Below are 18,788 nucleotides of genomic sequence, written 5' to 3'. Positions count from 1 at the left end.
TACAATACAATATATCTTTATTGTCATTGTACAGGGGTACAACGAGATTGGGAATGCGCCTTCCATACGATGCAATAAATTAATTAGCTAGTCAGTATTAATTTAAACAACCCAATGAAACAAATTAGAACAGTTTTAAAACAGAATAAAGTGCAAGTAGATCTGTGCCGGTTCACTGTGTGATGTGACCATCCGGCTCAGTAGGACCGGTTCATAGCAGCTATGGCCCTGGGGATGAAGCTGTTCCTGAGTCTGGAGGTGCGGGCGTAGAAGGCCTTGTATTGTCTGCCTGATGGTAGAAGTTCGAACAGACTGTTTCAGGGGTGTGAAGAGTCTTAGTGGATGCTGGTGGCTTTTCTGAGGCATCGTGTGTTGTAGATGCCCTCCAAGGCTGGTAGTTGTGTTGGTGCTTCTAAGCACCATCTGCCCAGTGGGCTAGTTGGGAAAGGATGTGCATCCTGACCCTTCCCGTGTCTCTCCCTCGTCCGGAGGCTACAACTCTCCCAATCCCCATGTTCCCTCTTTCCTCGCGATCCATTCTTCATTTGCCTCTCCTTTGCCGGTGTTACGCAAAAGTAAACTAGATTTGCAAAAGTTAACTGCTGCAAATGGCAAAAGTGCATTACGAGCCCGTCCATGGGAGGTCCTGTTTGCTCCCCCATCGTTACTCGGCCACCGCAAACTTATTTACTTCGCGGTGACCGCCACTTTCAGAACTCCAGCTTATTAATCCAACATCAGAATCAATGCAAATATTGCAACTGGGAGCCCATTGAATTTTTGCAATTCACTATTTTGTTTTGGCAAAAAAAAATTTGCAAAGATGCCCCTTTTTGTTTCGTGGAAGGTTTTCAAATGCAACAGCGACCTAAGTCAATTCTTCTTTCTTTGCAATTGTGACATCGATCGTCAGTGGTGATAATTTCATTCCTGTGGAACGAAAATTAAATCCTCATCTCGGTTTTTTTTCTCTTCCCCAATAGCAGCTGAGTTCGCAGTCAGTCAGTCAGTCAGGCAGGCAGGCAGGCAGTCAGTGGCCGCGCCGACGTGCACCAGAAGTGACGAGAGACGGTGGGTGGGCTGGTGATATTGTTCAGCCTGGGAGCTGGGAAATGTCGGCAGTGCTGTTGTTGCATCACCTGAGGAAGAAGCGGTGGCAGCAGGAGGAGGAAGGGGAGGAGGAGGAGGAGGAGGACAAGGAGCCGCCCCACAGGTAGCGCCCCACACACCTTTGGTCCGACTCTTTTGCTTGGAGCCCGGTGGGAAGCTCTTCCCACGGCTGTGCGGTTTCCACGCTACACGGGAGAGACCCTGCCTTCCCTGCCTTGCGCCGGCGTGGCCTGCTCTATCTGAGTCTACCTTCCCTGGGGGTGGGTGGGTGGGGGCGAGCGAGCTTGTGTTTGTGCCACCCCGAAGTTTCAGTGAGGGGCCAGTGACAGTGGTGGGCCAGAGACGACAGTCCCAGCCCCAAGACTTGAGGCAAAGATGCTCCCCAACACTGAGGGGGTGCCGCACTGCCGCTGAGTCCCCACCAGAAGCGGGTTGTAAACGTTGCTCCAGCAGCACATGTTTGGAGCAGAACTGGGAAGTCCCAGGACAACACTTGTTTCATGTCTCCCGTCAGGAAAAACAGAATGTTTTACTTAAACCCCTCCTTTTTCAGTGCATTGTGGCTCAAAATGCCTTTGCAATGTGAAGTTGTGGAGACCATTTTTACAAGGTTTTAATTAACCCTCCTACTTTCTAAATGTTTATTTTGGCTGCAAATTCACCTGACTCCCCCCTCACCCCAATTTCTGTAAATTTGACCCCATGTTTATAGATGTAAGTGGGAAACCTCAGTCTGATGATGAAGGGTCTCGACCCCAAACATCCCCCATTCCTTTTCTCCAGAGATGCTGCCTGACCCGCTGAGTTACTCCAGCATTTTGTGTCTAACTTAAGTGGGATGATACTGCTTAGTAACATTACCATTTAATTTCCCCCTGAGTGGTGACCTGCTGAAGTACAGTTGAGGCTGAGAAGTCGGCCTTTGAACCGAGGTGACCATTTCATTGTTTTGCAATGACAGGTTTCTTTGGCCAAATTGGGAAGTTGTAATTTTTTGTCTCAGGTGGTAATTTTTATGATTTCCCAAAAGTGTTGCTGTTAGAAATGTAAAGATTCGAAACAAATGAAAATAGAGTCATACAGTGTGGAAACGGGCCCTTCTGCCCAACTTGCCCACACCGACCAACATGTCCCAGCTACACTAGTTCCCCTGCCTGCGTTTGGTGCATATCCCTCCAAACGTGTCCTATCCATGTACCTGTCTAACTGTTTCTTAATGTTGGGATAGTCCCAGTCCCAGTCTCAACTACCTCCTCTGGCAGCTTGATCCATACACCCACCACCCTTTGTGTGAAAAAGTTACCCTCTCAAATTCCTGTTAACTCTTTGCCCCTTCACCTTAAACCTATGTCCTCTGGTCCATGATTCACCGCTGGGAATGAAAAGTTAATTTCTATTTCTCGCTTCCCTTTTGTTGTAAAGTTTATCTCTGCCCTTGTTAAAGTTTTCTACTTGGCAAGTCCCATTTTGTCTTTCTGTCTCGACCAGTGTCTGTTGTATTTCTGCTGTATTTAAAATGCTTCCTTCGGGAGCTTGCTGGGTGCAGATTTATTATTTATCATTCTACTGTTTGGTGGCTATAAAATATCTGAGGCTTCCTGGAGTTAGAATAGCATGAGAGTCCTAGGAGTATTTTTGTAATTATTTGTATTTTGTGATCTGGGCATCACAAACAAGGTAGCCTTTAGTTCCCTTCCCCTTACTGCGTTTTGAGAAAGTGATGGTGAACTGTCTTCATGGATCACTGCAATCCTTCTGGTGAAGGTGTTGCCATAGCGCACTTTGGCGGGGAGTTCCAGTTGTTTGTGTCTATCTTCGGTTTAAACCAGCATCTGCAGTTCCTTCCTGCACATAAGTGTCGAGAGGTCATGTTGCAGTTTTATAAAACTTTGGTCAAGCCACAATTAGAGCATTGTGTACAGTTCTGGTTACCCCATTATAATCAGGATGTGGAGGTTTTGAGAGGGTGCAGAAGAGGTTTACCAGAATGCTGCCTGGATTCGAGAGCATTAGCTATAAGGATAGGTTGGACAATCTTGGATTATATTCAGTGGCCTGTACAGAAAATACCCCTTCACCTCTGTTCTGCGTCAGAATAGGTGGAAATCCCTTTCTGCCTTTCTCAAACAGAGCCCGACTGAGATTCCTTCTACCTGATCGTACATGTTTTCACTCTGGAGCCAAAAGGTGAACTTGGTCATACACGATGCAGATAAAAGGTGTTGCTGTGGGAGTTGTCTGGGACCAAGCAATGCCAACAACTTTGTGGGAGACGTGGAATGTTCTTTCTTGAGACTAGACCTGCTTGATTCTCTTCCCTATTCTGCCTCTTGCATTGACTCGTTAGTGCTGCTTTCTGCTCGTATCCTAATCCAGTCAGTTTCACTTGTTTTGCTGCCAGTTCCGCCTTCCCCTTTCCGTGGTTTACTTGATTGTTCCCCTTCTCTTTGCCACCTGCATTTCATGGAACAGGCGAGTAACCCAACATTTATTTTCAGCCCACAACAACCCTGACAATTGCAATCTCACATCCAGTGTAATGGATGAGATTTCCTCCCGCAACTGTCCTGCTTTTACCACTGCCTCAGCTGTGTGGTGCCAAGCCTGGTAGCTACATTGGTAAAGAAGGTATGACCATACTGCAAATGCTGGCAAATGGGACCAGACTGCCAACTTGGTCAACATGAACCAAGGGCCTGAAGGCTGCCCCACAGATTCATTCTCCAGCATCTCTAAATCTCTTGTGTGATGCTAATCGGCAAGGTGGGGCTGTGGTGGAGTTGCTGCTCAGAGACCCGGGTTCGATCCTGACCACGGGTGCTGTCTGTAACGAGTTTGTACGTTCTCCCTGAGACCGTGTGGTTTTTCTCTGAGAAACTCCAGTTTCCTCCCACACTCCAAAGACATACAGGTGTGTAGACAATATGGCTTGGTATAAATGTAACCTGTACCTCGTGCATGTAGGGTAGTGTTAGTGTGTGGGAATTGCTGGTCGGTGCAGACTCGGTGGGCCGAAGGGCCTGTTTCCTCTTTGTATCTCTAAACTAAACTAAACTGCACTGAACTATATATTTAGCTTTGTTATTGCTTTAGCATTCTAATTCCAGGTAACTGTTTTTCACCGAAGCTCACTGACCTGGTCTATTGTACTTTCTGGATTTGGATATGGTGATGCTCTTTTAGACTTCCCCAGTTTAATTCCAGCCAGTTCTGTTTCACTTTCTGCACCCGTGGTGTTTGGCTCAGCTAATCCTTTTTGTAGATTTTGCTTTTTTTAAAGTTGCATCCTGATATCCATTCCTGTTCCAAATTATCTTGAGATCCTCTTTCACACAATTAGAGAATGCCATCCCAACATATGCACGTTCTCTTGTATGACCAGGCACCCGTGCACACTCACTGCCCCGTGTCCCAGGAGTCCAAAGACTGTGTCTGACCCTCCCACTGACGTCAGTAAGCTGACCTTGGTCAAGTTTAAATTTTGCGCCAACCAATTTTGCTTGTGGTCGGCATTCCTTCTAAAAGAAAGCAGTGGAGACTCTCAGTCATTCAATATGGCGTCATGGGCAAGTTGGGCTCTAATTTTATTGGTCAACAGCTGAAAGCGGTCAAGGAAAGAGCGTTCACGTCGCGGGGCCCAGTTTCCACCAATCTTTCCACCACCATTCACAAGAAACACAAGAAGCGCAAGGCGCATTGTATGCAGATGCTGAGAAGTGTGTTCAGCTCTGACTGAACAATTTCTAATCTTGTGGACTCGATAAGAAGAAGAGGAAACAGCTGAAAAGCAAAATGCTGCAAATGTTGGCAGTATGAAATAAAGTGAGAAAATGCTAGGTATACTCAGCAGGCTAGACAGCATCTGTGGAGAGGGGAAAAAGATCTAATGTTTCGGCTTAACCCTAGCCCTAAAACTCTTTTTTTTTTGGACGCTGCCTGACCTGCTGAGTGTTTGCAGCACCTTGTGGTGGAGCCGAGCCACTTTGGTGTCGAACCCTCGTTTGTCGGACTGGAACTCTCGCGTGGACCGGACGTGATCTGGGCCGACCAATCACGCGGTCGGGGGGGGGGGGGGGGGCGGGCCGTCGTGTGCAGGAGAACAAAGGGTTTGGCAGTTGGAGTTGAAACTCGGGCATGCGCGGGTGAGTGATGGCGGCCGTATCAGTTAATGATTAAACAGTGTTTACACAACGCGCGGACCTCCACAGTGGTGACTCCGACGATCCAAAACGGCTTATTTTGGATTGTATCATGTCTGCAGCCGACAACCCAGACCAGCAGCACTCAGTTTCGATCAAACTGCCCACTTTCTGGACATCACAGCCACACATGTGGTTTCAACAGCCCAGTTCCATGGCCCACCGCCAATGCCACCAAATACTACTATGTGGTCAGTGCGCTGGACCAGGACACCGCTGGGCGCATAATCGATTACCTTCGACAGCCACCAGCCGGTGGCAAATACGAGGGCCTCAAAACGCTCCTCAGGCGCACTTTCGGTCTCAGCCGCCACGACAGGACAGCCAGCCTTGATGGACAGATACAATACCTGCCTCCGTCTCGATCAGGTTTTTCTCGAGCAGATGCCTGAGGACATCCGCCTGCTCCTCGTGGACGACGATTTCACCGACCCCGGACAGCCCGTGGGCATCTCCGCTTCTAATGGTCCCCAAAGCGTCTGGGAGCTGGAGACCCTGTGGGGACCACCGACGTCACAACGGCCTACCGGTACCCTGTCCCTTACTTCCAGGACTTCACGGCCAATCCGGACGGCGCCAAGGTTTTTTCTAAAATCGACCTGTACGTGGCTACCATCAGATTCCGGTCCATCCGGATGACGTCCCCACGACGGCTCTCATCACCCCGTTTGGGCTCTCTGAGTTCCTACGGATGCCTTTTGGCCTCAAGAACGCTGCCCCGGCTTTCCAACGGCTCATGGACACGGTGGGCCACGGGCTGTACTTCCTGTCCATCTAACTCGACGACATCCTCGTCGCCAGCCGGTCTTGCCAGGAACACCACGCACTCCTCTGGCTGCACTGCCAGCGGCTCAATGAGCATGGCCTGGCCATCAACCTCGCCAAGTGTCAGTTTGGCCTCACTTCCATCAGCTTCCTCGGCCACCACATCAACCAGCTCGCTCCCGACCAAGGTTCCCAAACCCTCTACGATGAAGGGACTCCAGGAGTTTGTCGGCATGGTCAATTTCTCTCACCGTTTGGTGCCAGCAGCCGCCAGGATCATGCAACCGCTGTTCAAGGCCCTGGCCAACAAGCCGAAAGAGCTCGTTTGGGACGATGCAGCCACATCCGCGTTCAACAACGCCAAAGAGGCGCTGGCAAAGGCGACGATGTTGGTACATCCGTGGGACAACGCGCCAACAGCTCTCACTGTTGACACATCTGGCACAGCCATGGGCCAAGTGCTGGAACAACTGATAAATGGAAGCTGGCAGCACCCCGTCTTTTTCAGTCGTCACCTGAGCAGAAATACAGCGCTTTTGACCGGGAGCTCCTTGTGCTCTACTTGGCCATCCGGCATTTCCGCTACTTCCTCGAGGGCAGGGATTTCACAGCTTTCACCGACCACAAGCCACTCACGTTTGCCTTTGCCAAAGTGCCCGATCCCTGGTCATCCTGGCAGCAGCGTCACTTGGCGTACATCCCCGAGTACACGGTTTGCGTCCAGCACATCGCAGGCAAGTGCAAGCGGGTCGCTGATGCATTGTCCCGCACCGCCATCAATGCCATCCAAGCCTTGGCCCCGGGTGTCGACTACACGGCCGTGGCAGCCACCCAGCGAGAGCATGAGGAGATGCTCACCGACTGCACCTCCATCTTAGGCCTGTTGTTGGAGGATGTGTGATTCGGGCCCGCTGACACCATGCTCCTTTGCGACGTGTCTACTGGACAGCCAAGACCCATCGTCCCCGTGGCCTGGCGCTGCCGGATTTTCGACATGGTTCATGGTTTGGCTCACCCTTCCATCCGGGCAACAAAGGCACTGATGACAGCCAAGCTCAGGTGGCACGGGTTGCGCAAATAGGTCAGCAACTGGGCCAGAGCGTGCATCCCCTGTCAAACCTCAAAGATTCAGCGACACATCAAGGCGCCGCTGCAGAATGTGGCCCTGCCGCACCAGCATTTCGACCACATCCATGTCAACATCGTTGGACCGCTGCCTCCATCCAGATGCGTCACCCACTTTTTCACCATCATGGACCGATTCATAAGATGACCGGAAGCCGTCCCGCTCGGATACCTCCACTGCGACGTGTGCACGTGCTCTCGCTGCCCACTGGATCGCCCGCTTTGGTGTGCCGGTGGACATCTCCGACAGAGGTGCGCAGTTCACCGCCGAGTTGTGGTCAGCAATGGCCCGGCTGCTTGGCACTAAGCTGAAGGCCCAGAACCCGCAAGCAAATGGTCACGTGGAGCATTTACACCGGCACCTGAAAGCATCCCTAAAGGCACGGCTCACGGGCCTGGACTGGATGGACGAGATGCCGTGGGTTCTGCTGGGCATACGCACTGCCCTGAAGGAGAAACTGGTAACTTCCTCGGCCAAGCTGGTGTAGTGCGGCCTGCTTACGGTCCCAGGGGGATTCATCCCGGCGGCACGTGGACATCAGGAACCGGCCACGGCCATGCTGACGCGCCTCCGTGAGAAGGTGGGCACGCTCTCTCCAGTCCCAACGTCCCGCCACGGACTCAGGGACTCACCACCACGTACGTCCAGGACTGCCAGTACGTCTTCCTTTGCTGCGATTCCCACCGTGTGGCACTGCAAAGCCCTTACGAGGGACCAGGTAGTGCAACACGGCACCACGTCTTTTGTCATCAACACAGGCGACTGGCACGAGACTGTCTCCGTGGACCATCTTAAGCCGCCACACTTGGACATTGACCAACCGGTCGGTGCAGGTGGCACAGCCCCACCGTCCACCGTCACGACCGCACCCGCCCTAAGCTCTGCCAGCTGCGACCTTGAACACAGGAGATGCGTACACGCGATCAGGCCGCCTGACTCGTCAGCCTGACCGCCTCCATTACTCTGGTTCTGGGGGGGGGGGGGGGGGGGGGGTGATGTGGTGGGCCGAGCCACTTTGGTGTCGAAACCTCGTTTGTCGGGCTGGAACTCTCGCGTGGACCGGGCGTGATCTGGGCCGACCAATCACGCGGTCGGGGGGGCGGGCCGTCGTGTGCCAGGAGAACAAAGGGTTTGGCAGTTGGAGTTTGAACGCGGTTGGGCGACGGCGGCCATATCGGCTAATGATTAAACAGAGTGGACCTCTACATTCTACAACCTATTATTGGTCAGCTGCTTTTAGACAATAGACAATAGGTGCAGGAGGAGGCCATTCGGCCCTTCGAGCCAGCACCGCCATTCAATGTGATCATGGCTGATCATTCTCAATCAGTACCCCGTTCCTGCCTTCTCCCCATACCCCCTGACTCCGCTATCTTTAAGAGCTCTATCTAGCTCTGTCTTGAATGCATTCAGAGAATTGGCCTCCACTGCCTTCTGAGGCAGAGAATTCCACAGATTTACAACTCTCTGACTGAAAAAGTTTTTCCTCATCTCCGTTCTAAATGGCCTCCCCCTTATTCTTAAACTGTGGCCAAGTTTGTGACCAACTTGCTGGTTTCTTCATAGAAAAAAAGGAATTGCAGATGCTGGTTCACAAAAAAAGTTGACTCACTGTGCTGGAGTAACGCAGCGGGTCAGGCAGCATCTCTGAAGAACATGGAGAGGTGAACCTTCGGCCCTTCGACTGAAAAAGGCTCCCGACATGAAACGTCATCTATCCACGTTCTCCACAGATACTGCCTGACCTGTTGAGTTACTCCAGCACTTTGTGTGGTTTGCTGGTTTCCTTGCGTTGTGCGGGCTGTGGAGGGGGCAAGCAGAGGGCAAGAGTTGGGACGGAGAAGGATACGTGGGCCAGTTGGGGAGCAGTAGCTGGGGATTGGTATGGGGGGGGGGTGTCAAACCAGTGGAGGAAGGTCGGGAATCTTGTCCTTGGCAGTAGCCGTGGGCGGCAGTGGGATTGAGATGTGGGGGTGGTGATAGACGGGCTGGCGATCCCTCGGGTTGGATGACTGTCCAGGCATCCCTTGGCAACACCAGTGCTGCGAGATTTCCACCAACACACAGCTCTGCTTTGAGGCCTGGATCCCGTATTCCTTGGGTGCAAAGATGCGCCCAGTCCTCTGGTCCGAAGGGGGCCTGAACATCTGACATATTCCCTTTGAATGTAACCCCAGAGCCTAACCTCATCATGAGGGAGAGATGGATCAATGATTATTAATGGCTGCGCAGATTTCTGGCTCCAGCCCTGTTTGGAGCTAAAGCGCGGAAGCCGGCCCAGAGTCCACGCCGACCATCAATCACCCGTACACTAGTTCGATCCCACACACTAGGGGCAATTTACAGAAGAAAATTAACCTGCAAACCTGCGCGTGTCTGGAATGTGGGAGGAAACCGGAGCACCCAAAATAACCCAATGTGGACAGAGGGAGAACGTATAAACTCCGCACAGACAGCACCCGAGGTCAGGATGGAACCCGGGTCTCTGGCGCTGTAAGGCAGCAACTCTCCCCCTGCACCCACTGTGCCCCCCTGTTGTAACACATTGAAAATTTCGGATGGATAAATTGTTAATGTTAAGCAGTTGCTCTCAACTAATATTGTACTTGCACGTTCTTTGTCAGTCCAGTTGACTCATCTGTATAAAAATAATTTCATTATTCTTTTCTCAGGCAAAAGCTGAAAATGGACACGACGGCCGGCCAGCCCACCGAATGTCCGGGTCCGTCCAGCAAGCGGATCAGAACACAGAATACTTCTACAGAAGGCCCAAAAAGAACAGTACTGCCATCCCTACCCGTTCTCTCAAAATACACTGAACTTTTTATTCTCCTCCCCCCCTCAGTGACAGAATAGTTAACCCTGTCTCTGCTGTTGCAGGTCATACACCAGCTGTTTGACGCCAGCACCTCGGTCATGTACACCATCCACGAGACCACTGACGAAGAGAGCTTTAAGAACGCCAACGGGACGTCCAGCTTGATCAGCTCGAGCGACGGCTGCACCCTGACCGCGAACGTCCCCTCTACGAACAACTGCCCACCATCTTCAAAGATCAGGCGGTCGACAAGCACGGGCGGCATGATCAACCGCACACCTGTCAGACTCGGCAACCAGTTGTGTGGAGTGAACAGATTCTGTGGAGTGAATCAATTACACAACAAGAAAATTCAAACCACAATCAAACCCAAAGTCAGAACAGTTGGTAAGTTGTGTCAGTCAGGCTGAGCAATGGGTTCCCCTCTGCCACTGCTATTTCAACATTCGGGGCATATTAAAATCAAGCCTAGTTTTTGTTTAATTCCCAGTTGTGATCTTGTTAAGCTGACACTGGAGTAGAGGGAGTTCTTTTCTTACTCCCTGTGGAGGAATAGACAATAGGTGCAGGAGGAGGCCATTCGGCCCTTCGAGCCAGCACCGCCATTCAATGTGATCATGGCTGATCATTCTCAATCAGTACCCCGTTCCTGCCTTCTCCCCATACCCCCTGACTCCGCTATCCTTAAGAGCTCTATCTAGCTCTCTCGAGTGCATTCAGAGAATTGGCCTCCACTGCCTTCTGAGGCAGAGAATTCCACAGGTTCACAACTCTCTGACTGAATAGGAATGACCAAGGTTGTATCTGTGTAGAAAGGAACTGCAGCTGCTGGTTTAAACCGAAAATAGACACAAAAAGCTGGAGTAACTCAGCGGGACAGGCAGGAGAGAAGGAATGGGCGACGTTTCGTGTCGAGACGATCCGGCTGAAGGGATGCATGGCTGGGAATGTAGATGTACAGTACCTTCATCCCCAAATTAATCCTCATTTTAGCCCTAAATGGCCTACCCTTTATCTTGATGCTAAGCCCTGATCTAGTGTTCCTCAGCCAGGCAAATATCATCCCTGACTCCAGTGGAGTAGGGGTGGAGACCGGGTTCAATCCCCACTACAGGTGCTATCTGCACGGAATCGTTTGTAAGTTCTTCCCGTGACCGCTTGGGTTCTCTCCGAGATCTTTGGTTTCCTCCCACACTCCAAAGACGTACAGGTTTGTAGGTTAATTGGCTTGGTATTAGTGTAAATTGTCCCTAGCATGTGTAGGATAGTGTTAATGTCGTGGGATTGCTGGACAGTGCGGACTCGGTGGGCCGAAGGGCCTGTTTCCTCACTGTAGCTCTAAACAAAACAAAACTGTTAAGCTCTTTTAAGATTTTTATGCTCAATGTGATCTCTCCTTGGAACAGCTAAAATATTTATGGTCCCACACCACTCAATGCACAGCAAACCCACTCTCCCTGGAAACAGTCTAGATAATCTTTCCTGTACCCCTCCCCTGTGGCATGCAAATCCTTGCTCTAGGCAAAGAGACCAGATCTGTACGCCAGTTGTGATCTCAACATGTCCAAATATAAAGGCCCTCCCTGATCTACGAGTGCCAGATTTATTGGCACCCAGTCCCTATGATCAAGCGTTTGGGAGACTACTGGGATGGATGGGGATGGTTTTGATGGATGCTGCAGGCATCTTCTGCCTGGTGGGAAAGAGACAGTTCCACTTGACTTCTCTCTCCACCGCTCCACAGAGCCACAACGATGGAGAGCTTGGTGGAGCTGAGCAAAGCTGGGAGGAATGAGCAGACTCGCTCATTCACTCACTGAGTCAATGAGTCTGGCTGACGGCACCTGACTGCTCTCCTGTCACGGCTGTTACTGTGAACATCTCCCAAACACTGTTCCTGTTCATTTCTAAGCCAGGAGCAGTTCTCGGGAACAGAACCCTGTAGTAACCTGGGGACCTCCTTTAATGGGGTTCGTATCGAAATAGTTCCACTCTGTTACAACACTTGTGGGCAAGTTGGGCCGATGTTTTCATGCAGTATGACTCCATGACTTTAAGCTGCAGTGATATCCTTTTTGCTTCCAGGTATTCAAGTGGCATTTGGAGAGAAGAAGCTGCTTGCTTCTCAAGAGACTCAAACCGATTGGACACTGCAGCCAACACTCCCTCTGCAGGATTACTCGCACTCTGTGAAAACCGAAATCATTGATGCTGTTTAAACTTTGTTTTCGTCACAAACTTGTTAATGAACAGATACTTTTCCCAGAGTTCCCAATACTTTGTACGTTTTGCTCTTTTGCCTAACTCGCAAAAGAACTCCAATAACTGTGTGAACTTCTGGTTTACCTTGCGTGCAGCTGGCCGAAGGTGCAGCTTGCTTTGGGGCTGTGTCTCCCCAAAGCTGGTTGTCGTCTCTGTAATGGCAATTGTGCAGGTTAGTTGCAGGTCTGAAACGCGTGAAGCAGTTGGACAAGTCTGAACGTCTTCATCTTGACTAAAACAAAAATTTACAGTTTTCCTCTGGGAAATGTTTTTGTTTGTTAGCTATAGGGGGAATAAAAGGTGTTTTGTGCAGTACTGTGTACTGCCAGTGGATGTTGTCAATGTACTAATTTACAATAAAAGCAGAAAATTCAGAAAACAAAGCATTGTGGAAAGAGAAACAGTTAATGTTTCAGGTGCTGAACCGCTCCGTCAAAACTGGCTCGCAAAGCTCCCAAAATGATCAGTCGCAGGTGTGGCAGCTTAACCTTGCCATGTACGCACTGTGGCGATTGAGGTGGGCTTGTCTCAGCCTCTGTGGGTTTACACCAACGGACACAGAGTGCTGGAGTAACTCAGCGGGTCAGGCAGCCTCTCGGAGAACATGGATAGGTGCTGCTATGGGTTAGGACCCTTCTTCAGACTGATTGCAGGGGAGTGGGAAGAAAGCTGGAGGAGTGGAGAAACTGGGCAAAGCGTGGCAGGTAATAGGTGGACACAGGCTAGGGAGGTTTTGATAGACAGTTGGGACAAAAGAACAACTTGCTCTTGCTGCTTGTAACGGACTGTGTTTTCATGTGCAGCTCCCTCTTGCTGTCTCTGAAGGGAATGCAAGGCAACATTCTGTGGAAGGTATTTCAATCTTTGCTCAGACGTTACTCTGACTCGAGCAAGTAAAATAATCCTGTTCCTGCTGAATTTGCTCTAAGTTTTAAATAGTGAGCCTCCATTGTCTCCCAATGTAAGAATTCTGAAGAGTCACCACCCTCTGAAGAAATTTCTCCTTGGTTCGGTCCCAAATGGCCTCTCCCTTGTTTGGAGACTGACTCCTGGGCCTGAACGTATTCCCTCCCCCTATCCAGGATATAGTCTCCCTCCCCCTATCCAGCCTGTTGAGCTCTCTTAAGATTATTTTGTTTCAATTCTAAAGAAATATAGTTCCAGGTTACTCATTCTCTACTCACAGAACAAACGAACCACTCCTGGAAGCAGTCAAGTGAATCTTTGGTGCGTTTGCTAAATGGAAACTAGATTCTTGGGCAGAGAGATCAAAATTATATGCAATACGTCTGGTATGGGTTCAACAGGAGGTTCACCCTCTCTGAACAATGTTGTGAACAGATACTCTCTCAAAGGCCAGGCTGACATCTTATTTGCAGGCTCTCATATTATGGGTGTGCCTGTTATTACATATCTAATTTTTCTAATTGGGTTTGGTTCTTAATTCCCACCTTAATTTGTGCCAACTATGGAACTTTGTTTAAATGAATTCTGTTGGGTCGTTTATATGTGAAATCCTGGTTTCTTTAAACTAGAGACGAAGATGAGACCAGGGCGTTATTTTCTTTTCAACTTTTTGGTGAAGATCAATGTATTGATATGTGTGGGTCTGGTTTTGCATGATTTTTGATTAAATATTTTTAACTTGTGCGATCAATATAAACGTTTTTTTGTATTCAATTCCTTAACTAGAAGTAGAATGTTCAACTAACTAACAACAGAATTATAGAAGCATGGAAACATCGACAATAGGTGCAGGGGTAGGCCTTTCAGCCCTTCGAGCCAGCAACGCCATTCAATATGATCAATAGACAATAGACAATAGGTGCAGGAGTAGGCCATTCAGCCCTTCGAGCCAGCACCGCCATTCAATGCGATCATGGCTGATCACTCTCAATCAGTACCCCGTTCCTGCCTTCTCCCCATACCATATTTCATCATGGCTGATCATCCATGCTGGAGTAACTCAGCAGGTCAGGCAGCATCTCAGGAGAGAAGGAATGGGTGACATTTCGGGTCGAGACCCTTCTTCAGACTGATCTTTTTTTTTCCATCCACAATCAGTTGTTTTTTTCATCCACAATCAATACCCCATTCCTGCTTTCTCCCCATATCCCTTGATTCCGTTAGCCCTAAGCTAAATCTAACTCTGTTACTATTTAAACCTAATTATCTGTTGCTATTTAACATTCAATGACTGAAGTCAATTTTAATGCGATATGGAAGTATTCTGACTTACAACAGAGAAGGAGGCTATTTGGCCCATCAAGCCTATGTCAGCTCTCTGAGTATTCCATCAATTTTCCCTGTTGCCTATTTTCCCCACATTTCATCAGTTTTACAATCAATCTACACACGGGACAGTTTACAGCTGTCGATTAACCTGCGTTTGGGATGTGGGAGGAAGCCATAGGCCTTGGGGGGGAATCACACAAAGTCATAAAGCGTGGAAACGGGCCCTTCCGCCCAGCTTGGCCACACCCACCAACACGCCCCATCTACACTAGTCTCACCTGTCTGTGTTTAGTCCATATCCGTCTAAACCCATCTGATCCATGTACCTGTTCAAACATCTTTCAAACATTGTGATAGCACCTGCTTCAACTACCTCATCTGGCAGCTTGTTCCATACACACACCACCCTTTGTGTAAATAAAATAGTTGCCCCTCGGATTCCTATTAAATCTTTCCATTCTCACCTTAAACCTATGTCCTTTTGGTTCTTGATTCCCCTACTCTGGGTAAACACCCTATCTAATACCCTCATGATCTTGTAAACCCCCTATAAGATCACCCATCATCCTCCTGCGTCCCAAGGAATAAAGACCTCGCCTACTTAACCTCTCCCTATAGCTCAGGTCCCCTGAGTTCACATCCTTGGAGATGACTGTCAAACAGACCCAGATCATCATCTTTTCAGACTTCTGTCATAAAGTGTTCATAGCCGGTCAATTACTCCCATTGTGTGAAGTGGCCAACTTGTAAACACAAGATCGCACAAATACTTAATAAATGAACGAAAAGTCAATCAATCTGTAGGTGTTGGTTGAGGCACAACATGGTTCAGGATTACACAGGAACATACCTCCTGACCCGTAGAGTGTTGCTGTGGAGGTTTATCCATCCACTGGTGAGGCCAGTGCTAATGACCTGTAATGACTCATTCAATCATTCCGGTATCCAATCGCAAGGCTGATTCTCTGCTCTACGGGCAAGCATAACAGAGAAACACAAAATTGTTTCCAAGGCTTGTATCCAAATATGTTGGCACCGTGTAATCTTTGCAGCACATTGCAAGAATGAACAAATAGGCCAGGCATAGACAACTAAAAATGCATTGTGCAGAAAGGAACTGCAGGTGCTGGTTTAAACTGAAGATAGACACAAAAGGCCAGAGTAAGTCAGCGGGACAGGCAGCATCTCTGGAGAGAAGGAATGGGTGAAGTTTCAGGTCGAGACCCCTCTTCCTGAGTGAGGTTAGTGTAGGTAAGGGGAGTGGAAAATTTGAGACGGTTGATGTCACACCGGCAGTTAGAAATAAAAAGGTCTAGAGAGGGTAGAAGGCCGTTCAGGGGTGTCCAAGAGCAGGGGACCGGTGGAGACGGGAGAAGGGGTCATCACTGGGTGGTGAGGACCTCTTCCCATAGAAAAAGGCGCGGAAGTGACGGAAGAAAAGCTCTAGATCGTGGAGGACCCGGAACTCATTGAGATGGGGGCATTGTTCAGCGCACTATGTAAATACCAGACTCTGGTTCACAAAGCACTCAATCTCGAGAAAACCTAATTAAAATCCCTAAATTACGCAGAACTGAAACAGGCTCATTGGCCTAACTCATCCATGTCGACCAAGAAGTCTACCTGAACTAGTCCCATTTGCCTGCATTTGGCCCACATCCCTCTAAATCTTCACTCTCATGAAGGGTTAATTAACAAGGTAAATGGTCACAGCGATTTTGCCTGGCTACGAGAGCCTAGAGGGCATAGATGTGAGGTGAGAGGGGAAAGATTTAAAAGTGACACGAGGGGAATGATTTATACACAAGAGGGTGCTGTGTATATGCACGAGGTGCCAGAGGAAGCAGTGGAGGCAGGTACAAATACAATATTTAAAAGACATTTAGACAGGTGCATGGAGAGTAAAGATTTAGAAGCAGAACTGTTGGGCACAGGCTTCCCGGGTGGATGTATTTAAAAAAAAAAAAATCAAAATAAGCTTTATTCAGAGTAAAAAATATGTACAAAACAGGAACTGTGCAAACATTCTTTCTACATTCCCGACATTTGCGTCATATCGTAGTGTTGACAAATATTTTACCCGACACCCTTTCCACTAATTTCGGGTGGATGTAGAAGATTCCGTGACACCATATAAGGTTATAAGGAATAGCAGTAGAATTAGGCCATTCGGCCCATCAAGTCTACTCTGCCATTCAATCATGGCTGACCTATCTCTCCCTCCTAACCCCATTCTCCTGCCTTCTCCCCATAACCTCTGAACCCCTGTACTAATCATGAATCTATCTATCTCTGCCTTAAAAATATCCATTGACGCAGAGACCTGCCTCATTTGGATTTATATTTATCCCTCAGCCAAACCACAATTATCTTGTCATTTATCTCCCTACTGTTTATGCGATCTTACTGTTTGCAGAGGCAATGTTCCCCAAACGTCAAAGTGCTCAGTCAGGTGTAAAATATTTTGTGATGTATTGAGGATGTAAAATAAGTTTATATAATACAATTCTGTTTCTTTCCACTGTGGAATCTCATTCCCTGTCAGTTTGAAAGGCCAGAGCCTCGTGTGGTTTGCCTGAGGAGAGGTTAATGGAACTGAGGTCTATCAATGAATATAATTGCCATAAATTGTTTGCTGGTATTTCAGACAACGTGTCCTTTCCCATGTCTTGAGAAAGGATAAAATGTGAAATTCCAGACCAAAATCATTTTGGCTTAAACTATGAAAGTATTTAAGTATTCAAGAAATTGCAAAGAACTGTGGACGCAGCGCCGACCATCACACAAACCAACCTCCCTCCCTCCTCACACTCCACTTATACCTCACGTTGCGTCTGCAAGGCCAGCAGCACAATCAAGGACAAGTCGCACCCTGGCCACTCCCTTTTCTCCCCTCTCCCATCGGGCAAAAAGGTACAGAAGTGTGAAAACGCACTCCTCCAGATTCAGGGATGGGTTTTTTCCCAGCTGTTCTCAGGCAACTGAATCATCGTACTACTATCTACCTAATTGGCCCCAACTACCAGCTGAAATTGCAATGGGAGGGAGAAACAGCCATTGATTACTGACTACAGACAGAAGTCATCTCAGGAGAAGGAAACCTTTCCCGCCTTCCCTTTAAACCTATCAGCTTCACTGTAAATAGACAAAAAATGCTGGAGTAACTCAGCGGGACAGGCAGCATCGCTGGAGAGACGGAATGGGTGACGTTTCGGGTTGAGATCCATCTTCCTACAGGTTCACTGTAAATACTATTCTCTTTTGTAACATCTAAAAAATGACACTAGTAGAATAATATTAGGAGGTCCAAAGTCCCAGGTGTGCCAGAGTTATGGAGTTTCTGTGAATGAAATATAATTTCTAACCAGAGAGGTACACAACAACAAGGGATCGCGCTATAAATGGGAGGATATCCAGTGGTGTGGAGGAAGGGATGGCCTTTGGAGTGGAGATCCATTGTTAATGCTAGCAGGGCAAGTCAGAAACAGTTTGCAAAACCAAGTAGGCTACTTTATTAGCTGCAGTGTCACCAATATGCGTAGAAAGCTTATTTGGTATAAAACACTAGTTAGGCCATGTCTTGAATGCTGTGTGTCAGGGCCGGTCACCACCGGATCAGCAAAGATCAAGTCAAGTCAAATCAAGTCTATTTGTCACATACACATACATGATGTGCAGTGAAATGAAAGTGGCAATGCCTGCGGATTGTGCAAAAAAAAGTTACAATTACAGCATATAAATTTAAATTAATACAGAAAAGAAAATGTAGTCCCTGGAGTTATAATAGTTAACAGTCCTGATGGCCTGTGGGAAGAAATGCCGTCTCGTCCTCTCCGTTTTCACAGCGTGACAGCGGAGGCGCTTGCCTGACCGTAGCAGCTGGAACAGTCCGTTGCTGGGGTGGTAGGGGTCCCTCATAATCTTGCTTGCTCTTGATCTGCACCTCCTGATGTATAGGTCCTGCAGGGGGGCGAGTGTAGTTCCCATAGTGCGTTCTGCCAAACACACTACTCTCTGCAGTGCCTTCCTCTCCTGGGCAGAGCTGTTCCCAAACCAGACTGTGATGTTGCCGGACTGGATGCTCTCTACAGCCCCAGAGTAGAAGCAATGAAGGATCCTCAGAGACACTCTGAATTTCCTCAGCTGTCTAAGGTGGTAAAGGCGCAGCTTTGCCTTACCCACCAGTGCGGCAATGTGTGTTGTCCAAGTCAGATCCTCTTTGATGTGGACTCCCAGGTATTTATTATAGCAGAGCGGGTGCAGAGATGTTTGA

General features: G+C 48.7%; 1 protein-coding gene across 1 annotated transcript; it reads left to right on the top strand.

Annotated features, from left to right (window-relative positions):
* The first annotated feature begins 1,093 nt into the window (after positions 1–1,093).
* Positions 1,094–13,927, top strand: LOC144606236 (uncharacterized). Its single transcript, XM_078422145.1, has 4 exons — positions 1,094–1,213; positions 9,873–9,981; positions 10,081–10,405; positions 12,104–13,927. Exons 1-4 carry the CDS (start codon positions 1,113–1,115, stop codon positions 12,235–12,237), a joined length of 669 nt encoding a protein of 222 aa, XP_078278271.1. The 5' UTR covers positions 1,094–1,112; the 3' UTR covers positions 12,238–13,927.
* The last annotated feature ends 4,861 nt before the right edge of the window (positions 13,928–18,788 follow it).

This window comes from Rhinoraja longicauda, chromosome 26 (assembly GCF_053455715.1).
Source record: "Rhinoraja longicauda isolate Sanriku21f chromosome 26, sRhiLon1.1, whole genome shotgun sequence".
Lineage (NCBI taxonomy): Eukaryota > Metazoa > Chordata > Chondrichthyes > Rajiformes > Arhynchobatidae > Rhinoraja > Rhinoraja longicauda.
The sequence above is the reverse complement of the archived record's forward strand: the minus strand, read 5'-3'. Positions and strand labels throughout refer to the sequence as shown.